Genomic DNA, 13337 nt, shown 5'->3' with positions numbered 1-13337 from the left:
ACTATTCTCCCCAGATTACTATCATCTGCAAATTGAGAGATTTTGCCCTCAACACTTATCTCCAAATAGTTATATAAAATCAGAAAAAGCAGGGGTCCCAACACTGATCATGGGGAACACCACTTTCAACTTGTCTCCAGTCCGAGAAATGCCCATCTATACATACCCTCTGTTTCCTATCTTTCAGCCGACTTTGAATCTATGTGTCCATCAATCCCAAACATTTCTAATGTGGCACGTTACCAAGTGCTTTCTGGAAGTCCAAATAGACAACATCCACAGCGCTACCCTCATCTACTGCCTGTGTCACCTCTTTGAAGGACTCAATCAAATTTGTCAACATGATCTGCCTGTGAAAATGCTATATTGATTGACTAGTATTGACTAATTTTTCTCCACTTGTAATACTTACCTTATCTCATATGATGACCTCCATCAGCTTTCTCACTATTGATGTGAATCTGACAGATCTGTAGTTCTTCTGTCCAGTTTTGGTCTTAGGGCCTGCCAGGTTAATTCTAAGCACAAGACATCTTTATTAGCAAGGAATTTGCAGATCAAGATTTTAGAGAAGATTACACTTAAGGACGATTTGAGGTTTGTTTTAAGAGAATAGACATTATTTCGGTTGACAGTTTGTTCGAATTAAATAGGATAGGGATGGCCAGCAGGGAAATCACAATTTTCTGGTCAGATCTAGATTAAATTCCTGGAGGATTCTTTCTCTTTATAATGGACCCCAGGAAGACTGCCATCTCACATCGTTTTCAAATCAGTAAATTCTTTAAAGCAGGATTTCAACCATTTTCTGGACAGGGCAGATATATTATTGTAGGGACTGCAGAAAGCTCAGGGCCAGAGTGAGTCCATGTACAAGTATTGTTTATGAAGACGGTTAGTGAGGAACTCTCAATATTTTCCCTGACAAACTGGCCTGGGTTTTAATGTGGCTTTTTCCCCTTACTTGGAGATGACCTGTTTTGGTACAGTGGAGAACTGATCAGAACTGCGAGAGACAGACAGGATGGAGCAGAGGGCCTTCACCTGTCCATCATTACATTTGGATGTGTCGCACCTATTATCTGCCACAGCGGACTGCTTCTCAGATCTCTTCTGTTGCTCAAGGATTCTTTGACTTTGAAAGTGGTTGGCATGATTTTTTAAGCAGAAGTGGAGGCTGAGTTAATCCCTCTGCATCCCAAATGATCCATATTTCTGTCAATATAACACTACCTCAACTAAGATAATAAAATGTGAGGCTGGATGAATGCAGCAGGCCCAGCAACATCTCAGGAGCACAAAAGCTGACGTTTCAGGCCTAGACCCTTCATCAGAGACTGTGCTCCTGAGATGCTGCTGGGCCTGCTGTGTTCATCCAGCCTCACATTTTATTATCTTGGATTCTCCAGCATCTGCAGTTCCCATTATCACTCACACTACCTCAACTAATACTGTCCAACTCTACAAAAATTCAAACACAATGTAATTTGCAACTGGCATTGAAACAAGTAGCAAATAAAATGAGTAAAACCAGTTAACTGCTATGGGGCAGAGAAAAAAGATTTTCAGTTAATATAGTGATAATAGCTTGTAGGGTTTCAAATTTAATGATGGTGAGGCCAATGTGACTACAAAATCAATTAATAATTTGCATTATCTACACGTACATTCTCAATTAGAACCAACCTGACTTTTTGAGATAGTAGGAACTGCAGATGATGGAGAATCTGAGATATCAAGGTGTAGAGCTGGATGAACACGCAGGCCAAGCAGCATCAGAGGAGCAGGAAGGCTGACGTTTCGGGCCTAGACCCTTCTTCAGACCCGTGGCCTGCTGTGTTCATCCAGCTCTACAACCTGACTTTTTGTTGAATTTTGACAAAAGCCCTGGTTTAACTGTTCGCTGGTTCGTTCTGTGTTCCAATATGCCAACTGATCAAAATTACTAACCAATCAGCACTCTGTTTTTCAGGCCTTCTAAATTGTTATTCCATTTGAAATTTGGCACTCTTGCATCTGTACTAGCGAACAAAGACAAATAATAGGTATGTTTTCATGCAATGATACTCAAATCTATATATTTAATAAATATTTTATCTAAAAGTCAGACTAATGAACTGATAGGCTCTTGTCTTCGCATGGGAATGTCAAAAGTCACACAATACCAGGTTACAGGAGCAGTACTCAAAAAGCTTGTGATTTTAAATAAATCTGTTGGACTATAACATGGAGTCATGTGGCTGTAGGCTTTGTCCATCCCAGTCCAACACTGGCATCTCCACATCTTAGCGTGAGACACAAGAGATGAGGGGAGTCAACGGCTTTTGGAATGACATGGTAGAAAGTGTATGACACACATATTTTTAACCACAATCCTCAAGGTGAATTTGCTCTTCACGTAGTTTGAGGGCCAAGATGCAAAACAGGTCCCTTTAAAAATTTTGATGCCATGCCAAATTTCAGAGTACCGTGCAGTGTCAGAAGCATTTAACATTTCGATGTACTAGCCTCGATCCAATTTCAACTTCTGCCTCCCTCCCAGAATATACTGATCGCTTCTTATCTTCTGCATGTCAGCATGTAAAATCCACATACAAATCTGTTCTGACTGACACGCACATTTCAGCATTTTGCTCATGCATAACAGAGTAGAAACAGATTTCAAAGAGTGAGGATGAAGCAATGTATGTTAAAGACCACACTGTGCCTTGTGCAATGCCAGTGAGTTCTTTGCACTTGTTATGCTGACAGTAATCAATGAGAACACCAGTGTTTCTACAATTCAGTAGCTTTTTATTATTCAACAGACGTGATTGAATTTTGTCAGTTTGCTGCTATGCTTCCCTTTGAGTCAGAAGGTCGCAGGTTCAAGCGTCTCTCTACGACACAAATACATAATCAGAACTGACAGTTCACTGAAATTCTGGAAGAGTACTGCAGTGCCAAAGCAAGTATTTTCTTTTTGGATTATATGTTAAAGCAAAGCATAGTGTGTCTGCTCAAGCAAACACAGGGGGCGCATCACACATTAGGAGCATCTGCTGAAGTAGAACATGAATGAGTGACTTCATTGCAGACAATGTAGAAGTCGAAATGCATTCTTTACACAAAGAAAGTCAAGGAGAAATTTTACAGAGTTGCTTAAAATCAAAAAGTGTGTTGGAAAAGTAAATGAGACGGATCTGTTTCTGTTGGTAGAAGAGTCAGGAAACAGAGACAACAAATTTAAGGTCATGAGCAAAAGGGCCAAAGGTGACACAATGTAGAGTTATCTTTCTCAGTCTTTCTTTAGATGGTTATCCCATCAGAAACCACAGCTTAATTTACAAGGGACAAGAACAGACTGTGGAGTTGGAGTAACACAGGTCTTGGTTACCAAACCAAATAAAGCTGATAGCTCCATGTAAGTTACATGCATGCAATAAATTAATTCCTGTTTGTCACACTTTAAGACTTTTTGACTACTTTCCAAAGGAAGGGGGTAATTTTACGGACCTCGTGAGAGAAAAAACATGGAGTGCAGGGTAACTGGGTTAGTTGGAGACTGAAATTTCTATTTCCCAATGCCTTGTCGAAAAGGAGAAATCAAATCAATGCCATGCTTCATGCCAGCCCAATTGTATCCATGACTATTCATTTGCGTGTATTTTCTTATCATGATATCCTACCTTCAAGATGAAGCCAGCAGTGCACTAGAATCTTGTGGCCTGTGGTTCATGCTGAATTGAAAGTGTCCTGCACCATTGCAGCTTGCATGTAGACTTGACATCAGCATGGAGGGGTTAGAGCTGCAAGTGCTTGGCAGAAGAACGATGTGTATGGAGTGTGATTGAGGTGTAAGTGGGAAATGCCTAGCATCCTGGGTATGCTTGAAGACAATGTAGGTGACACGATGAGGATGGAAAGTGATGGGCTGAAACACAAACCTCACAGTGGCCAAAGCTTACAGTGCCGCCTGAAGCACATGAGCTGGATATGAAGTGACAGGAACTCATGTGTAGCGAGTGGAATTTCAATTGTGGAGAAAGAAAAGGGGTGAAAATCTCATGACTAATCAACGAATGGACATAGATGTCACTGTCTTCTTTCTCCGCGCAGTTCAGTTGCTGGAATACCTACAGGTTTCATTAACCCAATTCTCCTGTAACCAGGAGGACAGGTTGTGATGAAGGAGGGTTTTGACAGTCAACACCAGAGTTTGGAACAGTGGACCACAATAAAAGTTCTGCTCAAAGTAGTTTGGAAAATGTAAAAAAAAAAGTTCCTTTAAATAGTTAGTTTAAAAGCCTTGTGTATTTCCTCAAGCAAAAGAAAGGTTTCAACCAGCAGGTTGTTAAGATGTGAATAAGCCATGTTTTGAATCATCTCCACATGGAGGACAAAATCATAAGAAATACACTGGCCAGCCCATGAACACCTTGTACTCATTATGCTGGAAAGTATTTGATTTCATCTTGAATGTAAACTGTTATGAAACAAAACAGAATAGCAGGAACCAGAAGGCACACAGGTCATTGGAAAATAGCCATTCTAAATGAGCAGTATGAGGTGATAACTTCCTCAACCTTAGAACAGAACAGAGTGGCAACAGGTTATTCGGTTTAATTAAAATTATTTTAGTGAAGTGGGACTCAATAACATATGCAAATTATGTAGCAATGATGAGACTCGTTAATTGAACTAAGGAAATTTATTATACCTATGGCTTGCCATGTCTGTCTTTCTCTGGAATAATGACTGAAGCCAGTGATCTATTTTCAGACGGAAAAAAATAAATTCCCTTAAAAGAAAGATACTTAAGGTGGATTGAGAAGGGGAGTGGTGAATGATACTGCTGACGTCAAGATATCGTCAACAGCCGACATGGATCTATAACAAAGTATAAGCTTCACCAGTTATTAGAGTCAGTGAGGGCAGATTATATGCAGAGTATTCTCCATATTGTGATAAATCCAGTCAAATTTAACACTGAAGCAGTTTAATTTACAGGAATTAAAACTGGTAAATAGTATTTAGATTAGGCCTTTTCATTTCAAAAGCAAGGAGCTAATAAGATTTGATGAAGTTCATAGCTACAAATTGGATGTTTTCAGTAAGGGGAGAGGAATATTTGATATTTTTAGTTTAAAAACTTTCTTTCTCGATGTTGGCCATTTGTTACACCTCTGAGACATAGTTTCGGGTGCACAACGTACCAGTGAGGGCTTGCCATGAAATAACTCAAGCTCAATTTTTTTAAAGAAAGGCATACTCTTATTTGTGCTGTCAAACTTGATTTTCTCATTGTTAAATCCTCAAACAATAGCACTGTTTCCAAGCTACAAAGATGCTGTGCCCGTTTTCATTGAAACCTCTGATACAGATCTGGCCCTTTCCCAGAAAAATACAGGTTCATCCCAATTGAATTCATGTGTCATAATGTATATTACAGCATGCATGCCTCATCTCTTAGTCTCTCCTTCCTCTCTGTCTTTGGAGGTTTGGGACAGAAGTAGGCAATGAAGATGTTTTCTCAGCACTGCTCACTATATATGGCATGAATTGATTTTATACAAAGGTCAGTTTAGAATTGTGCCCTTCAGGGAGATCACTTCCTTCCCTCTTACTGTTTTGTTATTTACTACATTATTGCCCTTTGATTCGGAAAGGTGCAATTAGAGCAAGTGACAACATGTCTCAATACAAAACAGAAAAATGCAGGAGTTCTTGTCGTTTTGACAGATCAGCAGATCAGATGAAGGTTATACATTCTTCTTGTCAGTATGGAACAGCATAAAGAATCTTGCAGATCTCAGAGCAATATCTGTTCAGACATGGTATAGCTGGGGGATATTAATGTTTCATTACAATTCAAATTCTGGAAACCTCCAACCAGTCCTCACCAATACATGCAGCAAGTTCATTTTCCCCAACTGCACTCAACTACAATTAAAGCTGCAGCAGCCAAATCAAGCTTTTATTTGGAGCAAGATAGAGACTGGCCATGTAAGATGCTCCAAGTGAGCTCCTCTGCTCACCAGTTTCTTTTTCTTTCTCTTTTTTTATTTTACTTCCCCTTCCCCCAACTTTCAACTGCTTAAACTACCTGAAAAAAGGAGGCAAGTCTGAGACACGGGAGAGGAGGTGCAGCCAGAGGCTGCAGTGGGAGCAAAGTGAGTGAGAGCCGGCCACGGGGACGAGTCCTGGAGGGAAGACCTGGACAGAGGCCGGTGCGGGGAGGTAGCCTGGCCCCATGTTCTGAAGCCCGGCAGGCACAGACTCAGTGGAAAAAGACTATAACTCGAGTACTTTAAATAAACTTCTTATTGTCATTCTGGACTTTTAAACGTTGTATTCCCATGCTAGTCTTTTTTTTACTATTTCAATTCTGTGACAATACTTAAAGTATCTGTTCCAAGGAACCTTGTACCTAAGGTGGCACCAGAGGCAATATTACAAACTTTTCACTGCACATGACAATAAAGGCCATTCTAATTCTAAAGAAGGATGGAAAGTGAAGATTTGGGGGTGACTCCCATGTGAGCACTTCTTGTAACTCAGAATATTGAGGATTGCTTGGGAACAATTGAAGGCAGACTCGGAATACTTTGACAATTACATGTTGCAGGACAGGATAGGGAGCTGGCTTCTCAAAGAGCATATGGGTTTTACACACTCCAGTGCAATTTTTGCAATGCACAATCACTAAGAAACACACCACTCTGGAAGGTTTAGATTTTGCAATGGATCTTGAGGGATTCAATATGCACAATATTCCCATAACTCTCTAAAATACCTGCACTTTCCCCAGTTCTGGGAAAATCTCATGATGTTAATCACAATTAGTGGCATATGTTCAAACACCAAAGCTCCATGCTCTGAATAGCTTTCCTACTACACCTCTCATTCTCCTCCTTCAAGGCGCTTCTTAAAACCTACCATTCAGATCTAACATCGCCTTATGTGGCTTGGTGACATACTTTGCATTGTGATGTTCCCATGAAGCTTCTTGGGACATTTCATTATGTTAAAGACACTATAAAAGTGAAAGTTTTTTGATCATATCTGGAGGTTATTTAGGGCTGATCAGGTAAGGGATTTAAATGCGGAGAAACGGGAAAACTTTTCCATCCTGGTGTATCATTGCCAAGTGCTTCCAGGTCAGGTACAGCCTCATGTTCCAGCAGAAACTACAGCAAAACGACAGAACTGTTACAACACAGAGGGAGACCAATCAGCCTTTCATGTTTGCACCTCCGAATGAGCAGATCATTGTACTCCTGACTTCTCCCTTTCTTTCTTTTCTGGAAGCAGTCTAAGTTCCTTTTGAATGCTTTAAAGTGAGCCTTGCCTCCACCAGTTTCAGTTTGAGACTGCAGACCAGGCCATGTGCTCCTTGTAAAATGAAATTTCTCATGTTGTTGCTTCTTTTAATCAATACTTTAAAATCAGTTCCCGCTTGTTCTCAATTTCTTAAGTGGAAGAGTTTCTCCTCATCTTCTCTGCCTAGATCTCTCATGACACTGAACATCTTGATCAAATCTCCTTTGTGCCAGTGTGCTACTTCAAATTCTATTACCAAATCAACAATTCAGGTGATTACTAATTTTGTGGCAAATTCAAACAGTTGTGTTTTACTGTAAGCTCATTCCAATAAGATGTGTTGAAAATAACCCAACTGAATTCGCCTAGTACTTACTGTGGTGAAAGCTCACACCCAATATCATAACCTCCTTTCCAGATACTGAATGTCCTGCTGTCTAATTCTTGCATTTTCATTTTCTCTTGCTTACTCACATTATTCCTGACAGTCTGCATGGCTGTTTGCTGTAACTTTTCTGGTTTCAAGCTATTGCGTTTGCCTCCACCCTCCCAACCCACCTTAGAAACGGTAGTGACTATTTCATAATTGGTGCTATGACAGACTATTTTGAAAACAAGGGCAGAAAATAAATACTGGCATTAAGAAGAGTCAATGGATTACTTTTGAAATGCAGCATCTGTTACAAAGTAGGAAATCTGACAGGCAATATTTGCACAGCAAGATTCCACAAGAACTGGGTGTTAACATTGACCAGAAACGTAACTGGACTTTCCACATAAACACAGCGGCTACAAAAGTAGATCAGGTGTTAGGGGTACTGAGACAAGTAACTCGTCTTTTGACTCCCCAAAGCCTGTCCACCATCTACAAGGCACACTTCAGGAGTGATTGACTACTCCCAACATGCCTTGATGTGTGCAGCTCCAACAACATTCAAGAAACTTCAAACTCTCCAAGACAATGTAGCCCACTTGATTGACACCACATCCACAAATATCCACTCCCTTCATCCTCAGTAGCAGTAGTGTGTGCTATCTACAAGATGCACTGCAGAAATTCAGACAGCACCTTCCTAACCCATGGTCACTTCCATCTAGAAGGACAAGGGCAGCAGATACATGGGAAAACCGCCACCTGCAGTTTCCGCTCCAAGCCACTCACCATCCAGACATGGAAATATATCGTTGTTCCTTCACTGATGCTGGCTTAAATCTTGGAATTCCCTCCCTAACAGTATTGTGGGTCAACCTACAGCAGATGATCTGCAGCAGTTCAAAAAGGCAGCTCACCACGACCTACTCAAGGGTAACTAGGGATAGGCACTAAATGCTGACCTGGCCTGCGATGCCTACATCCCATAAAAATAAATTTAAAGAAATGACATGTTCATACCCTGATCATCTGCTTTCTTTTGTTATCTTGACCACAGACAAATAGTTTATTACCATTTGAGGCAGCCTCAAATTAACATCTCAACCAAAAGGCATTGCAAAAGACAATGCAAATCATTACACAAAAGTAGGAATTGGCATCACCTTGGCAGAAACTTCTGCCTTGCCTGATGCCGGAACCTGGATAAAAACACCTACTCGTGCAGGAGAGGCAGTGGTTTAGTGGTAATGCCACAGGGCTAGTAATGCAGAGACTGAACTCAGTCTTCGGGGATCAAGGCTGAAATCCCACTATAGCAGCAGGTGGACGTTAAATTCAAATTTATTTTAAAAATCTGGAATTAAAAGACCGTCTCAACAAGGTCATAAAATATCCCTAGCAAGCCATGCAATTCAATGGCATTTACAGATGGAAAATGAATGCAAGCCTTGCCAATGATGTCCACATCCAATGAATGAAGATTGTTTTAAAAATACATGGCTATAGGTAATTGCACTGACAATTAACTTCAGTGTTACAAGGCTGGGAGCTTCTTTCCCTCGACTCTTGAAGAATGCACAGGCTGAAGTGAGAACTGAATTGGCTGGCAAAAATCTGTCCCTAGTGAAATATTGCTATCTTAAGAGGAAGTGGAAAGCTGTACTTTAAAAAATTGAGGTTGAGAAGAGGGGGGGAAAAAGGCAGAAAACTGAAAAACAAATAGGAAATAACTAACTCGATTTTTAAAAAATAATGTTAAAAAAATACATTTTACTGTTGCTAGGAAGAAAATAAATCAACATATCGTGCAAGAAGCCCATGTTATTGAGTTCATATAAATAGTTCTGAATGTCGAATGGAGAAGGAATAAATCATGGCTTTAATTCATGGTATTAAAAACTCTCTTGTAAATTTCTCTCGTAAACGAAATTTATCACATATAAAGGGAGTAATCACCTTTCTGGGACAGGGATGGGGGAGCAATCGCGACTCATTGGGTTTAAATGAAATATTATATACGCTCCCATCCCAAAAAGTAAGCTGACCCCATTTTACGGGAAACGTACCGCTCGACCGAATCGATAGAACATCTGTCACCGCAGCCAACCCGCAGCCTAGGGAGGAGGCGGCAGGACAATCTGCATTAGGATTGCAATGCTGCAACTGTATAAAAACTATAATCCAATGAGTCAGAAAGACACAGCAGCCCCAGGAGAGATGCAAGTGCTCAAGGAGGAATGAGGCATAACCTTTGGATTCCAACCAGCATTAATAGGTTGCCAAACAAATCATATAATTTCAAGACAGCGGCATTTCATGGGTAAACTTATACCATTCACATTCATATGTGTACACACTCAAATATACAGATAAATGTTCGTATATTATCTTAAATCTAAATCTTATGGATTTTCAGCAGCAGAAACAGCCTGACTTACCATCTCTGCGCTTCCAAAGCAGGTGACAGGGCGCTGCTCGCGGGGCACTCTGGAAGTTGTAGTTTTCGCCCCTCCCTTCTCCCGCAGCTCCTCGGTGGTTCTGAACTACAACTCCCAGGAGGTACGACGCCCGACACCACCTCATTGACTCCATTGGCTCGGCCGGAATCAAGTTCTGCCAATTGCCGCCGGCATTGTTGGTGGGTAGGTGTTAGTGGGCAACATGGCGGAGTGTTTTGCTTGAGGGGTTAGTCGTTTCGAGCGGCGCTGAGTTTGGGATTTAGTCAGAAATATTTCAGGTAAAACACCTTTCATTTATTGTTTGATTCTAGTTGCTTTCTTTTTGGATCGAGGCTCAATCTTGCAGCTTGGCTCCTCCTCTAGTTAATCATAAACTAGCAATACACTGTGTAGTTAATGGAGGACCCCATATCAAAAATGAACTCACTATAGACTAACTCCCAAGATCAAAAATGAACTCAGTATAGAGAAAAAAAACCTGCAGATATTGAAATCCAAGGTAGACAAACAGGAGGCTGGAAGAACGCAGCAAGCCAGGTAGCATCTAGAGGAAAAGAGCAGATGTGTAGGCTTGCTGGATTGCCCTGTAGTGTTCAGGTATGTGTAGGTTAGGGGAAGGCTCTGAGGGCCAGTGATGACTTGTTGGGGCGAAGAGCCTGTTCCCACACTGTAGGGATTCTGTGATAATGACAATGAACGTTTTGAGTATTATCCTTCTTCACGATCAAACATGGACTCAATATAGACTGACTCCCCAGATCAAACATGAATTCAGAATTCAGAATAGATTGACTCCCCCAATCAAACGTAAACTCCCAAGTGAGTCCCAATCAACTCACTATTGACCAAATCCCCAGATCAAACATGAACTCAATATAGAATGTTAACCTAGATCAAATGTGAACTCATCCTCGATTAATATTTAGATCAAATATGAACTGACTATAGACTGACTCCCTAGATCGAACACGAACTGACTATAGAGTGACTCCCCAGATCAGCACGAACTCAATATAGAGACGCAAAAACTGCAGATGCTGAAATCCAAGGTAGACAAACAGGAGGCTGGAAGAACTCAGCAAGCCAGGCACCATCTGGAGGAAAGGAGCAGTCAACATTTTGAGTATTACCTTTCTTCAGGATCAACCATGAACTCAGTATAGACTGACACCCCAGATCAAACATGAAATCAGAATAGTTTGACTCCTCCGATCAAACATAAATTCACTCTTGACTGATATTCGGATCAAACGTGAACTCACTATAGGCTGATTGCCCAGATCAAACATAAACTCACTATAGACTGTTATTCAAATCAAATGTTGTGCTTCTAAGATGCTGCTTGGCCTGCTGTGTTCGTCCAGCTCTACACTTTGGTATCTTGAATTCACTATAGATTGATATTCAGATCAAACGTGAACTCACTATAGACTGATATTCAGATCAAACATGAAGTCACTATAGACTGACTCCCTAGATCAAACGTGAGTCCACTATAGACTGTTACCACCGGATCAAATATAAACTCTCTATAGATTGCTATTCAGATCAAACATGAAGTCAATGTCGACTGATATTCAGATCAAACGTCAACTCACGATTGACTGTAACCTCCGTTCAAACTCACCATAAACTGGTACCCTGTATGAAATGATCTAAGTGTATATAGACACCAGATCAAGCAAGAACTCTAACTTGTGCATGATTAATTATTGATCACCAGTTTAGATGCAGACATCTTTTTATCAAATCTAACTGGGAAGAACCTTTCATCTCAAACCTATTATCACTTAAGGGATCTGGCACTCAATTCACAGCTTGCCATTTACTCACAAATGGCACATATGCTAGACCTAATCATAAACTATCACAGCAATCTAATGATAATTTTGCAATACATGCAGCAGTTTTGCAGCAGTTATTTACAGGGTCGGCATGTACATTTTCACACCAAATTTTCCATTAGTTAACTGTACCAATAAGTTGCCTGTAGATACCACCTTGAACCTGAAGAAAGTCCCGAGGCTTCTTTCAGAAACTTAATGGGGAAAATAGATGATGAGCCACAGAAGGAGAGAACAAAGGAGCGAAGAATGGCGTGGCCAAAGAGGTGGGCTTCAAGGAAAATAGCTGGAGCAAGAAGTGTTTTACTATAAATGCAGTGGAGTTGCATTTTTAAAGAGCGGAATCACTGACAATTTTAAATGGAGGATGATCTGGACCAAAAGGAAGGAATAGATCATTGAGCATAATACTGACTGCTGAAGTGAGCAATGCGCCAAATGGAATCTTTTTTGTTGTAAATTGTTATAGATTCAGTTTGTTTCTGCAGTTAGTAGTACTGTGCATATTTCGCACCTCAAGGAATTCTGTGGGGTAGACCAAAATTTGGAAGCAAAGCATTTCTAAATACTGCTTGGTGTTATTCCACATTCATTTGAAATGAACATTTTAGCCATCCACAAATGAGTTTTACTGAATTTGACATCTGCATTGCTAAAGTTTTAGCAGTCAGAATTGTTTTTTATTCTGATCAAATCATTGTGTAGCTGTATTTACACAAAGCCATGGTATTGCTTAGTGCCTTGACAAATTTTTGTGGGTCTGTGACACCTTGATTGTCCTGACGGCATTGCCGTAATGCCTAATGATATTAGCAGGGCGGGCATGGTGAATTTGATTATTTTTGCCGTTCTTTTGCCTATCCTGGCAGTGACAGATGAAGGTGGTGAACCTGAGGCAGGCCATTCTTCAGGCCTGGAAGGAGCGATGGACAGACTATCAATGGGCCATAAACATGAAAAAGCTTTTCCCAAAAGGTCCCACGTGGGATCTCCTCGGGCTTTCAGGTGAGATACTCAATGGCTTGACATTTGTCTCTGAGCCTTAGAGATAATTAATTGGTTGTTTAAAACGGAAAAGCAAAAGCTATGCCATGAGTGAGTCTTGTATCACTTTAAAACAGATATAGGAAATAGCTCATTCCACTGTTTTGTTAACCTGTTAACAGTTTAATCTGTCTGCTGAAATGAATAAAGTACTGATCAGATATCCAGAGCTAAACCCCTAAGGCAAAATATTTGAAAAAAAGTTCCATCTGCCTTTCTAGCAAAAAGCAGAATATGCTGGAAACACACCTGGGCAAGTGGTGTATGTGGAGAGAACATACAATTAATGTTGCTGGTGTAAATCCTTTTTAGTTT

General features: G+C 40.5%; 2 protein-coding genes across 4 annotated transcripts in view; one reads left to right on the top strand and one right to left on the bottom strand.

Moving 5' to 3' along the window:
• Nucleotides 1-10156, bottom strand: part of rapgefl1 (Rap guanine nucleotide exchange factor (GEF)-like 1) — a 106884-nt gene extending 96728 nt beyond the window's left edge. The window contains exons 1-2 of one of the 3 annotated variants that reach the window (XM_048560263.2): nucleotides 10114-10136; nucleotides 413-518 (exon numbers count right to left, since the gene is read on the bottom strand). The gene's annotated coding sequence lies outside the window, so the exon portion shown is untranslated. Of the gene's footprint in view, nucleotides 1-412; nucleotides 519-1950; nucleotides 1980-10113 lie in introns of those variants that run through there. The other 2 variants (XM_048560264.2, XM_048560265.2) reach the window with 2 other exon arrangements.
• A 161-nt stretch (nucleotides 10157-10317) lies between these two features.
• Nucleotides 10318-13337, top strand: part of med24 (mediator complex subunit 24) — a 69974-nt gene continuing 66954 nt past the window's right edge. The window contains exons 1-2 of the mRNA XM_048560765.2: nucleotides 10318-10412; nucleotides 12848-12983. Of these exons, the coding sequence (XP_048416722.1) occupies nucleotides 12854-12983 (130 nt within the window). The 5' untranslated portion in view covers nucleotides 10318-10412; nucleotides 12848-12853. The remainder of the gene's footprint in view (nucleotides 10413-12847; nucleotides 12984-13337) is intronic.

Source organism: Stegostoma tigrinum, chromosome 31 (genome assembly GCF_030684315.1).
Source record: "Stegostoma tigrinum isolate sSteTig4 chromosome 31, sSteTig4.hap1, whole genome shotgun sequence".
Classification (NCBI taxonomy): Eukaryota; Metazoa; Chordata; class Chondrichthyes; order Orectolobiformes; family Stegostomatidae; genus Stegostoma; species Stegostoma tigrinum.
This window is presented reverse-complemented; position numbering and strand designations above follow the sequence as displayed.